Raw genomic sequence first — 19,542 nt, forward strand, 5'->3', positions numbered from 1 at the left:
AAGCCCTTAATCCTGGCTGGGGTGCCCCGTTCCTCACCACCATCCTAATTCGGTATGGCTTCCATCAATGCATTGCAGCTGCAGGGAAGCCGCGCTGCTTTGCTTCTGCAGAAAGAGCTGATGGCAAGTGTTTCACATCATATACTCTGAGAACAGACCTGAGAGGTCCTTTGGGAACACAGTATCTGCCGAACACATTGCGCCCATCAAAGAGGTGAAATTTGAAGTGACTAGCTTTGCGAATAAATCATCTCCTAAATGATGGGTACAGAGAGGGAAAGCACTTCGAAGTACCTCACGCAAAAAAAAAAAAAAAAAGGGTTTCGTTAGACGCTTTTGGTGTGAAATTTGATACTGAGGGTTTCGTGGCAGCTTGCTCTGTTGGAGAGCTCCTTGTCTCTACCGACAACTTTTGTGTGAATAAGCAGATCAATGGAAAGGTCCATTGACTCAAGCCTGAGCTCCCGGTGGCATGGGACCTGCAGGATGAGAAACCACAAGTCTGGAAGTAGGCAGGCGCAAAAAAAAAAGAGAGAGAGAGAGAAATACATACATAAATAAATAGTGTCACATTTATGAGAGCCTTGTTTTTTACGTGAACTTCTAAAGGACACTCACAGATCGGATTTCGGACATCACACTGAGGTGTGTCCAGATTGCAGGCCACAATCTGCTTGGCAGAACTATTTCTGTTCACCAAAGTATTTGAGGTATTCAGGGATATTTACAAGGCAAATGACCCAAAGACACATTTTCCATTTTGCTCCACTGTGCAGTTCGCTTGGAGTATGAAACTCTTTACTGTACCAAACATGATTTTTAGTCAGAATTCAAAGCTCATAAAAAGCATTGCAGACTCAACTGCAGCTATGTCTGGACATATACAAATGTAACTTTTATTGCACTACAGTACAAGAAATGTATATATGCTCAAAATGGAGATTTATTCACATTTCACTCACTCATACTGACATCCTACTGGGTACACAAAAGCCCACCCTTTTTTGGCTTTTAGTTATGTTTACCGATACATTTACATAAATACTTTGTTCAATTGTACATGTACTCATATATGCACATTATCTTGTCTGCTATACTCAAAATTTAAAATAAAAGAAAAACTACTTATAGCTCCTGTTAAAAACAAATATAAAAAACAGCATATGGACATGAGCGTGCTTCTTGCTGATGGGTGTTTGCTGTTTCATAAAATAGGGCATGAGCTCAGCGGGTGTTTCCAAGTGCACTCCACACGCGCCCTCGTGCACTCCACACGTGCCCTCGTACACGTCACATGCGCTCTCGTACATTCCACACGCGCCCTCGTACATTCCACACGCACCCTCGTGCACTCCACACGCGCCCTAGTACACTCGACACGCGCCCTTATATACTACACATGCGCCCTCGTACACTCCACACACGCCCTTATATACTCCACATGCGCCCTCATGCACTCCGCACACGCACTTGTGAACTCCTGGACCACAGCTCTGATCTTAAAGTGCTTGGCACTTCATGAAGATCAGATCAAGCCAGGATCACCTCATGGTGGCCTCTGGCAGCTCTGTTCTTTGTCAACAATCTGGTGATTCATTTTCTCATAACAGCACAAACGCTCCGGAGATGTCCAGCGCAATGCAGCTTGTTATCGGCTTGTGATCCACAAAACAGAGGTGTTTGAATAAGGAAACAGAAGAACAAGAGGATCCGTCTCTCACAGAGGTAGGGCAAAGTTCACTGGGTCAAGAGACAGCGTCTTTCTCAGCTTCACTTGGTTTCCTTTCATAGCAAAGGTTTGTTTAAGCAGTCAAATGACATTTTGAAAGAATCAGTCACTATCAGAGTACATCAAAGACATGTAAATCTTTAGTTATATCATATATACTGTATACGTATACCGTATGTGTGCATATATATATCAAAAAATAAATTCTGCTTAATATCATTTTCTTAGAATTTCACTATAACGAAGCATTGCTTGGATTGCGTATGAAAAGCCTCAGAGTACACAAGCATGAGAACATCAGCGCAGATCCACCTTTATTTCTTCACCCCAGCAGTGACAGGAGAATTCCACCCAGCTGTCTTTTTCTCCCGAGACGTCCGGAAGCGCTTGACGCCCCTCACCCAGCACAGCGAACGAATCTCGCCGCAGTCAGGCTTTGCAGCCGGCAGTCCCGGGCTGCCCCGTGTTCTCCACTGTTTCATGAAGTGTCTGATGGTAGCCCAGACAGAAGCCAAGCAGGGTTGGGTGGGGGCAGAGGACAAGGGGCTATACCCCCAAAAGCATGCCCATGAAATCAGAGCCGTTTTGGACCGTGATGGAAGCTCCCGCCGCGTTGTCCACGAATATGGATGTGTACTGGCCAGCCTATTGGATGAAGAAGAACGGCATGTTTCCATAGGTGGCGTCAAGGCATTAAACTGAGTGTGTGTTTGGCTTATCAGGGCCAAGGCACTCACCTGGAGCTCCAGCAATCCGTGAACGTACACAGTAAATATCTTGCTGTTACTCTCCAAGCCAACAATCATCTCCAAAGACCTACGCAAACATTAAAGAAACGACAGTCATTATTCACCTTGATTAAAACCTTCCTGTTTCTGTAAAGAAACACTGTTACAAAAGTGAAGAGCAACAGGTTTAATATTTATAGAAGGTTTGTTGTGTGGCCGTTAACTGGACTACTGTTCAACCACCCAGTAGGATCCAGCTGGTGCACCTGTTTAGAATGTTTAATTTAGCCGGCAGCTGAATAGGAAGTGAACAATCATTGTCGCTTGCTCGTTGAACTGGAGGACCACACGGTATGTTGTGGCAGTGGCTATTCTTTAAAAAAAATCTTAAAAGTGTTTTTAGCATATGTACTAGTGTATGAACAATTTCTTCTAACTTTAAGCTAATATTTTCAGTAGAGCTGCATGATATATCGGTGGCCAATATATTACTTGCAAATAATGACAAATTGGTTATCGTTATTAGTTCAATAACAGAATTTCAGCCGATAGTTACAAACAATAATTTTCATCTCTCTGACAGATAAAGCCTTTTATTTAATTTACGACTTGTTTGTATATTACTACAGTTCTAAGAAAAATACTAATAATCAGAGAGCGTTAGAGATAGAGAGATGGTGTTTGGAATATTTTTCATACCGGATTTAATGTTTTTTATTATTATTATTTAGTTATTTATCATTAAGCAAAGTATCTGATGTGGGTGTTTGAACTACTGTGGAGTTTTGCTGTTGTTGTTTTTTTTCTGGAGACTTTCCCATAGACCTTCTTAAATCTATGAACATGGCATAAAATGGCGCTTACCATTACTATTACTATTTTTTCCCTCTTTGTATTAAAAGCAGTGTATATTTACAATAACTATGATGTCTGGTTTACCTGCAACATGGCTATGTAAAATTAACCAGTGATCCATTTTTACAGTTTAACATGTGTTACACCCACTGTACAACATATATAGATCATATTTTGAACTTGCATTAAAATGCATAATGGTAAAATTATCAGTTATTTATATCAGTATTGGACACAACAAACAAACTTTTTTGAATATGCGAACATTATGCTTATACTAGATTATACTAGTATACTAGTATACTAGATCATGATTAAACTATGGGTTTAGCTAGCTAGCTAGGTAACTAGAGCCAATCTAGTCATAAAACTACCGGTCATGGTTTTAACCTTATCTTGTTCTTAAAACAATTAAAATTTCACATCATGTGGATGAGTGCCAAAGCTGGAGTGATGTTTTGACACACATGCGTAATTTCTGCGGTGAACTGTGAAGTTTTTCCACTAGCTAGTCCCGGGCCGCTTTGAGCCACAGAATCTATCTGTTCCACCAGGGCAGAAAAGGGAGAATTCTCATCAATCATGCCAGACAAATGACTCATTTCACATTTTCAGCCTCCTGTCATGGTAAACGCTTTTTTCTTCCTAAACTAGCCCAGAATGATGCAAACTGTTCGGGTGTTCACACTATATCTACACTGATTACACTGTCTTAACACTGGTGGTTGATAATAAAGTTTTTGTTTGTTTGTCTTTGTTTGCTGTTTGTCACTGAGAACATTACACCACAGCAGACCGGAGTTCAGACTGGTGCATTTTGAGATGTTTGCGTGGACATTATTAGTACATCGTTGAGTTATAATATCAGCGATGTATATAATCCTTACAAAAACCTGCACCACTTCAGACAGATTTCTGCAAACATTCCCCACCTCACCCCACCCACCAGGTCGCTAGGAGTAACTAGGACTCTGAAGTTTGCCGAGGTAACTGGAAAAGACTAAAGGCTCAAGGACATTGCTTTTTAAAGGCCTGCTCCACTTAAGCACAGGAAATGCCTTGCCGGTTCAACGCAGGCCGGAATGGACATCATGCTTTACAGCCTATAAATCCTGACAAAAGGGAAACTGCCATCAGCACACCTTGATTAACCATCCGACGGCTTCTTCTTTTTTTTTTTGCACGGTGCAGCTTGTGCAACACTAACAAACAGCGAATTATTGCTCTTAAGGATTTGCCTGGATCTGCCCTTTTCTCCTGATCAGTTCTTTTTTCTTGTGAAGCTCAAATAATGTTTGTTTGATTTGATGAAGAGGACGTTCATGACATGCATTTACTTGTCCGAGTCACTGAAACAAGAACCACATCATCTCCAATTCCAAAAGGAGCCACAAGAAAAATAGTAATTATCATTGAAAGTGGTGTACTCCTATGAACATGGGTCATATATAAATTTATATGTGGATGTAGTCAAAATTGAGCATTCGACCATAATGAGGGATATTTTGTAGGTGACTTTTCTACCAAAATTGCTGGTCTCGGCACAGACGTCTCCGACATGGTGTTGTTATCAGGACTGACTCTAGACACACTGATGCTGCTAAAACTGACAAGAGGCATTAATTGGTCAACCACAGAATCACACACGATGTAACACATTAACAGAACCGTGCAGAATGTAGCACACTAAGAGATTTCCCGGTCCCACCCCATCCAGCAGGTCACGGGAGTAACTGGGACCCTTAGTCAAGTATGAATCAGGTATACCAGCATTTGTACCATAACTCAGTTTCCACCCGAGCAGTGAAATGGGCAAAACAAAGGACAGAAATGACTCTGAATGTGGCATGACAGTCAACGCCAGATGTGTTGTCATGGACTTTTCACATACAGCCAACAATTGTGCGAAAAGTGACAATCGAATAAGATACAGTAGCAGCAACTATGCCGGGTGGTAATTTTGCCAGCAAAGACAAATTATTATATCTTTATAACACATTTCATACGCAAGATAAAAGTAAGTCTCCTGTGTATGCAGGAGTCTCTAAATCTTAAACAATGGGGATGAGGTGGAATCGGCTTTTTTAGAGCAAGATTTAGCAGCTGTGCAATGCAGAATTACTGCATGATGCAACAGTCTTGCACAGCAATCCAGCATCTAGAAACCATGTAGAAACCTTGCAGAAACCATGCCCAGGTGAATTCAGGTGGTTGTACAGGCCAAAGAAGGATGAACATACAGATTCACGTGTGTCTGTAATAAACTAATAAATGTTGCTGAGAGTTGCTGAGAGTTTTATATGCATTAGCATCACTGCTAGGTGGTGTGATCTGCTATTCAGAAATCTATGTCCGGTAAGAATGCTGCGTAAGCACACTCACGTGTATCTGTGGCACAGTGATTCGATGCAGATGAGGACTCTCACACTGTCCCTGGCCCTCAGCTGGCTTTTGCTTCTCTTTACCTCGCTGTGGTCTGCGGAGAGAACATGCAATCACCTTCAGGTCACAACACTGCCATTCCCCAGATCTCTGATTTCGAGGGAGGTGAACACACTGAAACATTCTGAAGGTCAGTTGAAGAATCGGAAAGGGTGGGGGGGGTGCATTTTCCTGTATTGGATTAAACACAGCCTGAGGTCTGCACAGTATCTTCAATAGTATAAACATAAAAGCATTTGAACACTGTATCTGACAGAACATTGGATCTGGGACACAGAGGGAGAATCACACCGGACCTCTAGAATGGAGCACAGGTCCAGGCAACTGGACAGCAGCAGGGTCTTGGAATCTGGAAACGGATTCCTGGTACAGAGAGCTGGGGATGGCACCAGAGCTTAGAGGAATTTATTTAGCTGGGGCTCAGGGACTTATTTAACCAAAACCATGCATGGTTGCTTCTCTGAGAAGATGGATTAAGCCAGTGGGAGATACGCACGCCTCCATCTCAGACGCTGTGTACAGACGAGGGCAGGGCTGGGCCTTTCAATCATGCTGTCTGCATTTCTTTGTTATTCTTGAGAGAAACGGGCACTCTCTGCCTTCATCAGTTTTCTTACTTTTGTGCTTTGGGGTGAATATCATGAGGAGCATGTAGGTAGCATGTGGATAGAATGTAGCATGAGAGCACTATGGCTCTATCAGCCATACTTCCAAGTGACATTTCCAAGCATGAAAAACAACTGAGATTCCTGCAATAGGTGTGTAGCAGAGAACTTCCTACCAATATGCACATTGGCAGAGAACTGATAAATTCCAGTGATGGGTGCTGTGAATCGGCCAGTAGACTGATCCATCCCAGTCCCGCGGCGGAAGGCACCTTTGGCAGGAGGCTGAAGGTAAGAAGCAGGTGAGAATTACTGAAGGCAGACACCAAACTATCAGCTCAAGGAATTGGCCTAAAATTCACAAATGTTGCTCTTTAGACCAAAAAGAGAGCAGAAACTTTACAAAAGATTTTCAGTATGTTGAGTGTATTGGGGGCATGTAAGAATCTTTGAGCAGCATTCCAAGATATGAAATGTTTTAAGAATGCAAAAAAACAGAGTTTAATACTCCACAATTTAGTAACTCTGCATACACTGTTACAAAATAAATCGTTTTGAGGGGTCCATTTGGGAGCACATTGCGCTTAAATGTTCAGAAAAATGTAAGAATCTGCCAAGAAGCCGACAATTCTGTTTTTGATCATCACTGTAGGGGTAAGCCATTCCAGGCCGCATTACTCTGTACTAGGCCTGCAGTAACCGCCGAGGCCTACAGGGTTTCTCCGAATGGCTTTGTAATATGCATTAAAATATCCATTTAGCTTTGCTGTACTCCAAATAGTCTTCTCCGACACCGAAGTAAAAACAAGATGAAATGCAAGCACTTAATTGTCTATTTACCATATAAGCAGCTTCTGTCAATCTTTTGCGATGTTAAAGATTAGAAACTGACATATACAGTGTGGATTTTCTCTCAAACGACATTTCACACGAGAAAGAAAACACCATGATTTATTCACTGTGGGAAAGGTTGAAAATAACCCATTCTTATATATACAATTTATAACCCTGTTCCAGCGAGGCCCATATTTTATGGCCAGTATGAAATCATGCACCTTTAAACTCCTGATGATCTCTCTTTGGAGTGTGTGCTGTGAGATGCTTGGCACTGCGACTCTGGGAGAATTTTGTGTACATTTATCAAAGGCGTGCTTTTCCATTCCTGCCTGCAGGACCACTTCACAAATCACAATCATCCCCCCCCACTCTACGTATATGACCGCGTCTGGCTTCCTCATGCCAGCTTTGCCAGTGTCACAGGACATGGCTCTTCCTTGGATCAGCATGCCGTTTCAAACGGTGGCTATTTTTACCCCGCTGCTCTGTGGTCCAAATCCCAAACAGAGCAGCTTTTGTGCAATGCCAAGAAAGCGATGTGGCACATTCGAAGGAGGAGATATTTTTCTGGAGGGAGACTACAAATTCTATAAGCCCGGCCCAGGTGATTGGCTAATCTGGAGCGACTAATCCCTGGTGTCCAGACGACAAGGAGCAGGTATCCTGTCCCTGGATGGCAAAGGTCCAGGTTAAACGGAAATTCTCCGCTTTCTCAATCTGTCACCAAGAGGGCAAAAAATGCACAGCTCCCAGCCAAATGGAAGCCGGACCAGAATAAGCCAAACCAAAATGCTTTTTCAAAAGAGTGGAATCTCTGTCTGCTGTGGTTTAACCTGCTGCAAACAGGACTCAGCCCTGTGACCTCTTTGGCAGAGCAAACGTTTCAGGCCATTTTAAATCCTTCACCCTCAGAACTGTCTGTTCATTTACCTGCTTCCTTGTCTTTGTTTTTCACTCTCTCCTCATTTGTGCGGTTCGTGCCCTAATTGATTGGTTTTTTTTGTTTTTTGCGCACATGCCTGAAAGTGCACGGTTGAAAGCAGATGCCGCCGGGCTGCCGTTGTCCACCTGTTTTCATTTTTATACATGTGTGCACTTCAAGACCTTCAAGAATAAAGGCCATATCTAGATATGGCTGTGAGTCTAACGCTCACGCGGTGAGGTAATGCAGACGGGGACGATAAGTCATAAAACAGTGGCTGAAGAGAACAACGGAATAAGAAAAACAGACAGGGTGATAAAAGATGGTTGCGGATGGATAGAAATACTGCAAAAAAAAAACTACCCATAAACCACATGATGTCACGATTAGAAATTTCACCTCCAGTTGTATTCGCTAGGCAAGTGCACAGTAGGTGCATCATTTTTCATCCACAATGAGTAGTCGCGCAGAAAAATCGCTGCACTTATTATTTATCTAGGGCTGCACATCACCTCCCAAAACATTCATCCATTTAAAAAGCTTTTGATCAACTAGAACTATAACACATGGAGTGTGTCCTCCCGGCCGGACGCGTAACTCCCGGTCCGTACCGTCTGGAAGTTCTGCAGCTCTGTCAGGGTCTTCTTTTCCACAACCACAGGGCCTCTGAGTTTGCAGTGGAAGGCCTCTTCGATCCTTCTGTAGGAGACCATGCCCTCTAGGGCCAAGAAAGCTGTGGGTATCTGGCCGGGGCCACTGGCTCTGTCTGCTGCAGACCTCCTCTCTGTGGCCTCTGTCCAGAGCACAGCACAGAGACATGCATCACTGTCCATTTCAAAGATGCCTATGATGTCAAACTAACAACCACGGTGACCTTGAAAGTCCGGGCCTGTCTAACGCATCGACTATCTCCTGACCCCTCATCTATAAAAATGTTTTATGTCAGTTGTTAAGGAATAGATGTGTGAGGTGCTGGAAAAACCTCTGAGCATTGCAGGCGTAGCATGCAGAATGCAGTTGTGTTTTGCAAAACATAAAACAAAATCGCTGTGTTTTGCACAATAGACCAGATTTTTCCCATTACACTCTTTCAGCAGCACAGTTTCTAATTTGAACATGAAATGTTCCTTGTCCAGTCAGGTTGTGTTACTGTTTTTGCACGTTAGGATCGTTTGCACATGCTAACAGGTTTTGTAAAGCATCCCATGCGCATATGGGCTTTGGGAGCTCACCTTTGATCATCATTTTAAACTCCTGCAACAGAACCTCTTGAGTGACCTCTGCACCAGGGGCCCCGGGAGGGCCCTGAGGCCCCGGAGGTCCCGGTGGGCCTGGAGGTCCTGGCTGAAACACAACACAGTGTCATCCTGGCCCTAGTCTCTGATTCAAAGACTTGTACAGTAAGCATTGATATTGCAAAATGAACACTGAGCATATCTGTGAAGCCTGTTACAGAACAAAACGATCTATGACACATTCATATATTAATTATTTACCAAAGGAGACAGGTTAGAGAAGCACCTAATAGAATAGAAATCCGTAAATTACACATTTGACAAATGACTATGTGAAAGTGAGGATGCAGTGTACCAGTGGTCGCTTTCGCTTCCGGCACTTCCCTGGAAAGTTGCCAACAGGCCGTTTTACAAAGTCCATCCATGAGCCATGTGGGTCCACTCTGTGACCCTCAGTGACCTGCAAAGAAACAATATACACACCACTGAGAAAATAGACTTTTTTACATACATGTCATTTTAACCAAAATGTTTTGGAGTATAAACGTTGTTCCCAATTGTAGATCTGGATTTTAGTGTGTAGATTTCATAGATCTTTTTATTCTCTCACAACCTGTGTTCACACACTTTTTTGATTCATTATCCATCTCAGTGACCCTTTGAGAACAGTACTAATTATACAATTTATCAAAACTTTTAGCATGGATCATTCTCTTATTGGCATTCGGTTGCAAAGTATTGCAACTACCTAACTAAATCCACTGAGTCATATTTTCTGCCTACAAACCCTCATTGGAAAATCTTGCCTAAAGATACTATTAAATGGTGCCAGACATCAACGCAAGTGGGCAAGTTGCACTCCCTGTTTCTCTCTCTCTCTCTCTCTCTCTCTCTCTCTCTCTCTCTCCATCACAGTGAAGGCATGGGTTTTGTGGTGTTATGCTACCTTGTGCCAAACACACTGCCTGCAATGTTCTCATGAAGATTTTACTCTTTGCTTAATTGCTCCGTTGCAGTTCACTCAGGTGCTACGTCAAGTCGTGTCCCACTGGACCCACGAAAAGCAAACAGCCCTTCGAAAGTGATCTCTGTTAACATGAAAGTTTCCATGAGCAAAACATTGCAGTTCTTCGAGATCTAGTGTGCCGGAGGTTCTTCTCTAAATACACAGGCTGTAATCCAGCAGGTTAGATAAATCAGAATGGAAACAGAAAGCAGAAATTTTGTTTCTGCTGTTCTGGTCTTCTTAGTAAACACTGAAGGCTAGAAGCACATTTTTCAGTGGGAGCCTCTTCGCTTATACAGAGGTTATCAAAAATGCCATCTTCAGTATAGTGACATAATTCATGTAACCTTGGCAACAGCTTGAGTGCTCCAAATCCCAACCTGCACGGACTTATGATCCTCATTCAAAGAATGACATCTCTCATTTTTTTGGACAATTTGCCAATGGTGGCTATTTTAACATGGAAAACTATAGGCAAAACACTACGAGGCAGGTTTCCTTCGGAGTGTTGTATGGCTACTGCAGGCTATCACAAGTGGAATGGTTTGGAATGAAGACACAGTCAACAGCTAAGAGCGATGTGCAAAGAGCCACTGACATACTTTTTTTTTTTTTAATGAACTAAAGACTGCTTCAAATCGGACAACCACAAAGATGACTCGACTCTACTGTTGCTCCTCTCTGTCAGTGAACACAGTTGAGATAAAAACAGAGATACAAAATAACTGTAGAGGTGAGCTGTTTGAAAAGGAATTTGTTTAGGTTTGGCAGTGAGACACGGATCACTTATCTGTTAAACCAACATGCCTCGTTTCCTTGCAGAAAGACTTTGCCTCTTTTTGTGCTGCAACAAAGTAAGCCCTTGTTTTTTCTGATCTAATATTCTGGAATGAAGAGGCACTCGTTACTGGTTGTGCAACGTTTTTCTCTCTCTCTCGCTTTTTTTGGTGACAGCAGACAAAATAAACAACTAAACTAGGACATAAGCCTCTTTCATGTTGGATGTCACTGTGTTTTTGTTGTAGCCAGGAGCTCGATTGTAAAGATTCTGTTGCTGTGGAGGGTTCCTGAAAGTTCCTTCAGATCTTTCCCAGCCAATGTACGAGAATGTCAGTGGGTCTCTGTCTGTTTCAGTGCCTATTTTGGAATGCTCATCATATCACCTTGGCAGTGCAAAAGGAAAAATCAAAGACAAACACAAATAACTACATGAAATGATCAGGATTCGTGACTATTTTAAGATCCAGTTTCGAATGAAGAAGAACGTTTGTAACGGTCAAATTAAGGCTGGAAGGCTTCTTTGGTGAAAAAAAAAAAAAGACAAGCAAGCAAATGAATAAAAGATGACACCGTTCAGGGACGGCAGATCCGAATAACTACAGAGTAAACCGAGATGTTGATTCATGCAACAGCGTCTCCAGTGAGTTAGTCAACACCTTCACTCAAAGCGTCCTGAACGTCTCCAGTGAGTTAGCCAACACCTTCACTCAAAGCACTCTGAAGCATGCAAGAGCTCTCCGCAAGCACTGGGGATGAATGGAATCAAATGGCGCATGTGAAGGCGCCATAATTCTGTCACTGCAGGGATTAACTTGCGACAAGACAAAGCACATGCGTTTCATATGACTTTGCAGAGACATGACACTCCCCTATTCACAGTAATATCTTACACCAACACTGCAAAGTGCACATCCACCACGTTATACCCCAAGGGAATGAACAGGCTCGACAGTGCCGTGTGAAGAACGAAGCTTCAGATCATGAGTGCACAATTAAATGAAGGATGCCATGCCCTGACGAACGGCAGATCAGTTTCAGACCAGGAGGCAGCAGTTGCCAAACCTCCGTGTTCCTTCCAGCCTATTCAGCTAGCAATCTTTATTGTTTTGTTTGCGAAGCATCATTCGTGCAGTGTCTTTTGACTACATAAATGGCAACATGACCAGCGTGGAAAGAGCGCCACAGCAAGTTAAGTCAATATGTGAATGTTCTGAGAAACTGCTGGGATGATAAAGTCGAGAAGCTCGTGTTTCAGCATAATTCCACCTTTTATGGAGTTTTTCTTTGATTATTTTGGTTTGTGTTTGTTAAAATAGCAGCAGAATTTCAGGCAATGTTGTTCCATTATGGTTCATGAGGAAAATCAAAGCAAAGCACCTAGGCATGGAGGTAGCGAGATGAAAAGACAAACCTCCATAATAAAACAAACCACCATAATAAACCACTGGTATAACAGAGGTGTCCAATTGTATGGTGAGGGTGAGTGAATTTAGCTCAAACCACAAAAGTTATATTGCAGTGCAGAGGTTTATTTATTATCATAAATAACAATGCACAATCAATTGCATTATATGCATAAATCTACATATCCGCAATTACAAAGTAATTTGATTGGAAAATTTACTTAACCACTACAATACTGTTTATCTATGCTTTTGCTATCTTTGGGGTTTTACCAGAAAACACCAGTAGCAAAGTTTTTGTTTTTAAAAACATTTTGATAAGATTTTTGCAAGCAAGCTGGCAATAACATGAGTAAGTTAGCATGTGCATGCACCTTTTTATCCCTCGCAGGTTTGTCACACACTGTAATTATATTGTCTGCTTTACAGTGCAGTGATTGGTAGGCTTGTTAGAATATTCATGTCAAATCCAAAGTTCATTTGTAAATTTTGCATGGCCTCGTAAACCTTTTGACTTCTGAACGGTTGTTTAATATTTAAAGGGAATTTGAAAATGTGTTTATTTTGAGGAACAAAAGTGGGAGATACAGTTTCTAGAAGCAGCAAACACAAACACTACATGCTTAGATCCTAACAGCACTTTCTCTGTGGCTACTCTCAACATGCCCCACTGCTTCATTGTGAAGAGTGCTAATGGCTGTTTAGGCTTCCTTTCCATGTCAGGACTATCAGCTTGTTTGTGATAATATGGTAAAGCTCCAGCTATCTTTGCCATGACATTGTATTAGGCCCAATTTTCTTTCCACCCGCTCTGAAGCCCATAATTAGATCCATGCACGCACAGCCATGCACAAACTAGACTAAATATCACATAAATACGGAACCGAGTCTTTACAAGCTGTCATATTCCAAACATTCTGCCATTACGCCAGACAGAGCGACACCCGTGTTTTCTGTTTCTATTTATGTAAAACATAAGCGGCTATGTGTGGAGCAGGGAAGATGGGCAGTCCCCGAAAATAGCAGCGCTCGGCTCTCTAAACGGAATACGCGAAGTCAAAGAAAGGCCGTTTGTGACGCCGACACTGAAAGCACCGCTCGCCGTGCGGAGCGAGCAGGTGGGTACGGTGTGCGGCGCAGGGGGGGGCTGATGTTCGCTGAGCTGTCGCGTCTCGCCGGGCGTGGGGGGTGGCGACTCCACCCCCGTCGTGCCCCCAGGATGCCTCTCCCGTCCGCGCTTGTTCCTCTCGCCAGCAGGAGGAGCCAGGGAGGGGAGGGGCTTTGAGGCAGGCGGGACGCCGTGCGACGCCTTTCACCGGTACCGCCCGCTTTTGTCTGAGGACCGGTGACCGTGCCGAGAATCAAGCGGTACGTGCGAGGGAGAACAAAGTGCAATGACGGTTATTTTCCTGACGCGCCTCTTTTACGGGTCGACGGACAGATTTACAGCTCCGGTTATGCGCTCACATTCGCGTCACGCCTCGGAGCCGGACCTGCAATTAAGCATTCTGTTGGTACCAAGTAATTACGCCTTTGGAAGCCGGCACAGATACAAAAGAGAAATGATCATTTGGCTGCGTCTCAAGCCAGAGGCCCCTTCAAAGGCCGTCATTTAACAGGTAACAGACCCACTGTAGTTTTCATTATGGTGGTGCTCATTAGTTTGTAATTCCAGCCCAACTGCATTGAGGTCTGACAACTAATACACTCCAAATGGGCGAGAGATACGGGTCCTTTTTTTTCCCTTATGCGCATGCCGAATATTTGTTTGGCAGTCACCATAAAGTTCCTTTCATCACATTCTTACGTACACAGTGAAGCAGGCAGTTAACTGCTGTTATTACTCCAGGGGAAAGTTGGAGAGCGGCCCATACAGACCCTCCGGTCCTTAAATCAGTGACAACAAAGACGACTGTATCTTAATTACACCGCGACCTAGCCCACGTTTGCGCGCTGCAGCCTATGCGTTCGGCATCGCTCCGGGCTTTCAGCGGCCGAGAGCAACGATAACGTAACGTTATCGCCAGTGTAAACACTATAGGTAGTTTTTGTGTACATCGAGCCTGCATTCCTTGCTAGTGAGGACATGTGCAGCGTGTAAACCACAAGGTCTATTATGAGCTCTGCAAAACTGCCGTGCCCTCCTCCTTACGCACGGCTGAGGGGGGGCATCACACCTGCTTTTGTGAGGAAATTACAGCGTCGGGATATAGATTTTAAACCTCTCCTGGTCCGTCCCCGTAACCTCCCCCCCCCCCCCTTTTTTTTTTTGGTCATCTGTGGTAGGTCCGATGGACGGTGTCCCTGAAAACGTCACGTCTCAGGTTACGATGGTGCGAACCTGTGCTAACTCTCACATCTTCAGGGGCGTGCGTGAAAGATAACGCCGTGGCTTCTGAACTGCGATGGTTTTGTAAAACTCAACCTAAAGAACACCTGCATTAAGAGCGATGTGCTCGTGTGAAGTGTAGATGTCATATTCATAAGCAATCCTATTCTAAATAACATTGATTTCTAGAGTTTATTCTATTTTAAGAAATTGTTATTGTAAAGTAGACTGTCAACCAACCAACAAAGTTTAACCCCAAAATTTGACAGGAAAAACAAACAAAAAAACAAACAAAACCATCCTTTAAGGATCTACACTGGACGTATAAGGTCTTCATGTAAGCATATTGGCATCTTCTAATCTTGTAAAATCTTGTAAAAAAAAGAGAGAGCGAGAGAGAGATTTGATGTTTTCTGTGCTCTGTATTCTGGCCTGAAATGAGACTGATCAAAGAGCACAGTCAACACATGACACGCCACAGCACTAGATTAAAGAATTTATATTTTACTAACCTGGAAAGAATCGTTAGTTACACAAATGAAATAAAATCTAAACCAAGCACACACCACTGTTGATTTTGTTTACCTTTGTCTGTTTAGACATGATCCATTTACATATTGATTGCATATAAGCTGCAAAAAGTATAAAAGATGAAAATGACAGAGCCTACCAGGCCTCTGTTTAACCTAAACTGAGATCACGAGCAACAGATATTCTGCGTCTCTCCCCTCAATGCAGTTCAGCTTCTTGTGAAATCCTGAAAATCTATAAACGTGAATGCCAGCTCAACTCCCCAGTCCACAGCACAGGGGGACGCTCTTTGGCAGTGGCACAGTCTGGCATAACACAGTGTCTTAGTGTGATTATGTCATTACTCTCCAATCACACTGGGACAAGATGAAAAGAATGTAAGCCAGAGGGGGCGGGTGGCTAATCCTCCCCGAGGTTTCCTCTTTCAGGACCCTTTCTGTGGGGCTTTGTGAGGGGCTTACACGGCATGCTGTCTCAGCCTTTTCTTTTTTTTCCTGATGGGGCACCGCACCGCCCCTATCGGATGTCCCAGACACAGCGGAGTCAGGCTGGCCCAACAATGACAGAATCAACGGGCTGGGAAACAGCTCCGCCAAGGGTCTGTAAATATCCCCCCCCCCCCACCTACATTTTCATAGGAATTACATCATGGCAGCCTGCCTGTGCCGGACCACCACAAGACCTAGGGGGAAGACGAAGAAGAGATACTGGAGTCACAGGCGGGTGATTAAGAGAACGCAGACATGCCAGTTGGGTGCAGCTTCCCGTAGGCCAGAAGGGCTGACCAGAGGTCGCCCGCCGTAGTTTCCAGTTTTACAGGGCCAACCAAGTCAAATAAACAGGCAGATATATCCACCAAAATAACAACAGTTGGAGTGCTGCAGAGGGACCGAGGTGTCTCGCTCTGTCTGCAGTGGGGCTTTTTGTGAACAAGCCGACTAAAATTTACCAACCATGAATTACGAGGTTGGTATGCAGGTAGAGGTGCAGCAATAGCTGCTCTACAATCCCAACACAATGGGTGGGCAGACAGAGAGGCAACCGCCCTGCTGGAAATGTCTATGTCTAAACCGTACTGGGGAAATAGATAAACATGGGAGTGATATAGCAAAGCATTTGTCATGCTGGTGCTGGCACACATGCAGAACTTGCATTACAAACTTATGCCGCAAAATGTTGTCTAAGCACCTTGTACAAACAAGTCAATGGCAATACACGTTCACCTTTGACAAAAAAAACCAAACAAACAAACAAAAACCCCATACACAATCTTATCAGCAAATGTAGAACTCATTTGTGTTACCGCCAACCCTCTGCAGCTCATGGCGCACCGCACGGGCGGAAACGAGGCCTGTTGCACTTCACGCTGGAGGACGATGGGGAGCCCCGGCGTGGCGGGATTAACTCATGCATTGATCAGACACCCCAAGTGCACATTCCTCACATACCTGAGCCATTCATGCATTTTTACCTTCCCACATTAAGTCTCTGTTTCTCTCTCTCTCTCTCTCTCTCTCTCTCTCTCTCTCTCTCTCTGTCTCTCTGTCTCTCTCTGTCTCTGTCTCTCTCTGTCTCTCTGTCTCTCTCTCTCTCTCTCTCTCTCTCTCTCTCTCTCTCTCTCTCTCTCTCTCACTTTTTCTTGTCCATGCAGGACACTGCAGGTCAAGGAACAGATCCAACAGGGCTGATTGCCCACTCAAGTTGTTCTAATTCTAATTTCTTAGCAATAATTTTTTTCTGCGTCTAGATTGAATGAAAGTTAAGAAAATTGATGCAGGCTTTATTCCAGATTCTCTCTGTCAGGGATTATGTTTATATTCAGACAACTGCAAAGGAATGACCACAATAACAGTGAAATTCAATCAGTTAGATACCCTGCTTCCCTAATTTGCTGTACTTAAGAAACCATCAAGGAAATATCATTCCACTGCAATATCATTTCACTTATTATGAAGAGCAATATGTCCATAAAGCCAGTCCTTAAACATGACCTGAAGAAATGTAGAAGACTGATTGACCTCGGTCAGATGAGGTGATGTCCACCACTGCATTTAAATGGCTGAACATGAACTAAAATCTTGGACTGTTGTAATTATGCCTTTTGTCAGCGTGAAGGCGGCTCGTAGAAGTGTGACACTTATTTAACTGCATCTATTGTGAAGTGAGACAGAGTTATTACATGCCTCGAGTCAGCCATCAGTTTCCATCCCCAAAGGTGTTTCAGAAGCATGCAGCAAAGGAAGAAGATGAAAGACGAAGATGATTGAAGGAAGGAGAGAAGCTGTTACCTTCGGGCCCTCATCGAGCTCCTCACTGTTGGACAGTGTGGCGTTAAACGCCTCTGTATGCTGCGGGGTCAACTCCTTCGGCCTCTTCCGCACCTTCCGTGCCTCCGCTCCATGCAGGAGTGCACACGGACCCCCGACCACCGCCGCTAGCGCGGCCAGCAGCCAGACGTGCATCTTCGGCCACCCCGAGCGGCGAGCCCCCAGCTCTGCCGTGGCGGAGCCACGCAGCCTTCGGAACCCCAGGGGGATGAGCCAAGCCTCTCTCCGCAGTGCAGTGGAGGCAGGGCTGGAGGCAGGGGTGGAGGCGGGGGGGGGGCAAACGTGCCGGAATGAGAAAACAGGCGTTAGGGGGGTAAAACGGCACGAGGAGCAGGCGGTTAGGCGTGGAGAGCTCCTGGACTCGGAGGGTGAAAGGCTGGTGTTGATGAAGCTCCTGATAGTTCAGCTGGGTCTGAGGATCCCTTCAGCAGACTAGACTTCACCTGGCTTGCCAGCGAAACACGTCAAGCGGAAAAGTCCTGGGGAGTGACACATCACGGCTGCTCTGACAGCGAACAAACCCATTAGTGAGATTTTTCACGCTTTTCCTGCCTCACGGGCAGGGGGTGTAGTGTAAAGGGGTGGGGGTACCACAGGGGCTCCCACAGAGGAAGGGCCAGGGGCCGGGACGGATGGGCCGGCGGGCGAAGGAGGGGGGGCAGGAGTAGCGGGTACTCGGATCGCCACGCTCTTTCCCCGGGCTCACGCCGTGCGGTGGAGTCTCTCCGGGGCCGCGCTCAGGGACGCAGACGAGCCGGAGTTCCTCTGCTGAGCAGCGCGTAGCCCTCTGCCCATCTGTTGCTGTGAGGCTCCCGGAGGCCAAGGTGAAGGAAAAATAAAACGTCCTCGGGGAATGAGGAGTTGGAGCTGATCCAGTTGTCTTGGCCTGAGGCCCTCTGTTGGTGCTGTTCCCTCACACGGGGTGGGGGGGTGGAGGGTAAGAAAGGTTCCCCCGACGGCCACCCCTGAGCAGATGTGGCGGCGACGACTGCAATATTTTCTCTGTCCCTCTTCGACGCAGCCACTTGCCTGCGCGCCTGAGGATGGCAGCCAAGCTCGGCAGCGTGACAAAACTAGAAGGGTGGTGAGCTCCGAGTGCAGCCTCCGTCTGCGCTGCCTGGGGGGGCCTGCTCTCTCCACGCCTGTTCACCTCCTCACACTTGCTTTTTCCACTCTCTCGTGCTTCTGCTCTCCTGCCTCCAGAGTCCCTGACTAAAGCTTACAGGAGAGCTCGCAGTAGAGTTTATCACGCAGCCGCCCCCACCCCCCACCCCCACCCCCTCACCGTTCCTCCCCTGCCTTTCTCCTCCCACGCTTTTCTGATTCCCCTGACTCCTTTTTTTCTCATCAGTAAAATTGGCAGCCCCACTGGGTTGTTCACCACTGCTTTATCTCACAGCTGAAATGCTCAAGTAAGAGCTTAAGGCAGAGCTCCATTTAAAGGAAGCGTGCGTGCGTGCGTGCGTGCGTGCGTGCGTGCGTGTGTGCGTGCGTGTGTGTGTGTGTGTGTGTGTGTCTCCTACTCATTCTACTCTAGGGTAGTGGTAATACATATGTCTTAAAGCCCCTGAGGATTTGAACCACTCATGAAGAAAAACCTCAAGCACACCTTTGTGTTTTGTGTTTTTTCTCTCTTTCTTTTTTCACATTTCTTCAGGAGCCAGTGTACTGCTCAGCAAGTCAAATTAATGAACTGCTCCCCAGAAACATGTCACCGGGCAATCATATTGAACCCAAAATAGCTCCAGGTCAAAAAAAAGCTCCTTGTCACAAACATGAACTTTTCACTATTAGCTCTGTTTCGTGTTCCTCT

General features: G+C 44.9%; 1 protein-coding gene across 2 annotated transcripts; it reads right to left on the minus strand.

The window, feature by feature from the left end:
* Positions 1-872: 872 nt before the first annotated feature.
* On the minus strand, positions 873-18,973 carry c1qtnf12 (C1q and TNF related 12). 2 transcript variants are annotated; one of them, XM_027011907.3, is made up of 8 exons: positions 17,691-18,973; positions 9,709-9,813; positions 9,351-9,462; positions 8,730-8,911; positions 6,536-6,644; positions 5,695-5,788; positions 2,467-2,545; positions 873-2,374 (listed from the first exon to the last, which is right to left on the minus strand). In XM_027011907.3, exons 1-8 carry the CDS (start codon positions 17,862-17,864, stop codon positions 2,276-2,278), a joined length of 954 nt encoding a protein of 317 aa, XP_026867708.1. In that variant the 5' UTR covers positions 17,865-18,973; the 3' UTR covers positions 873-2,275. The 2 variants fall into 2 exon arrangements, with proteins under 2 accessions (XP_026867708.1, XP_081560901.1); XM_081704775.1 differs by lacking the exon at positions 17,691-18,973 and adding an exon at positions 15,457-15,650.
* Between the last annotated feature and the right edge of the window lie 569 nt (positions 18,974-19,542).

Source organism: Electrophorus electricus, chromosome 21 (assembly GCF_041902795.1).
Source record: "Electrophorus electricus isolate QZ-2024a chromosome 21, ASM4190279v1, whole genome shotgun sequence".
NCBI classification, from domain to species: Eukaryota; Metazoa; Chordata; class Actinopteri; order Gymnotiformes; family Gymnotidae; genus Electrophorus; species Electrophorus electricus.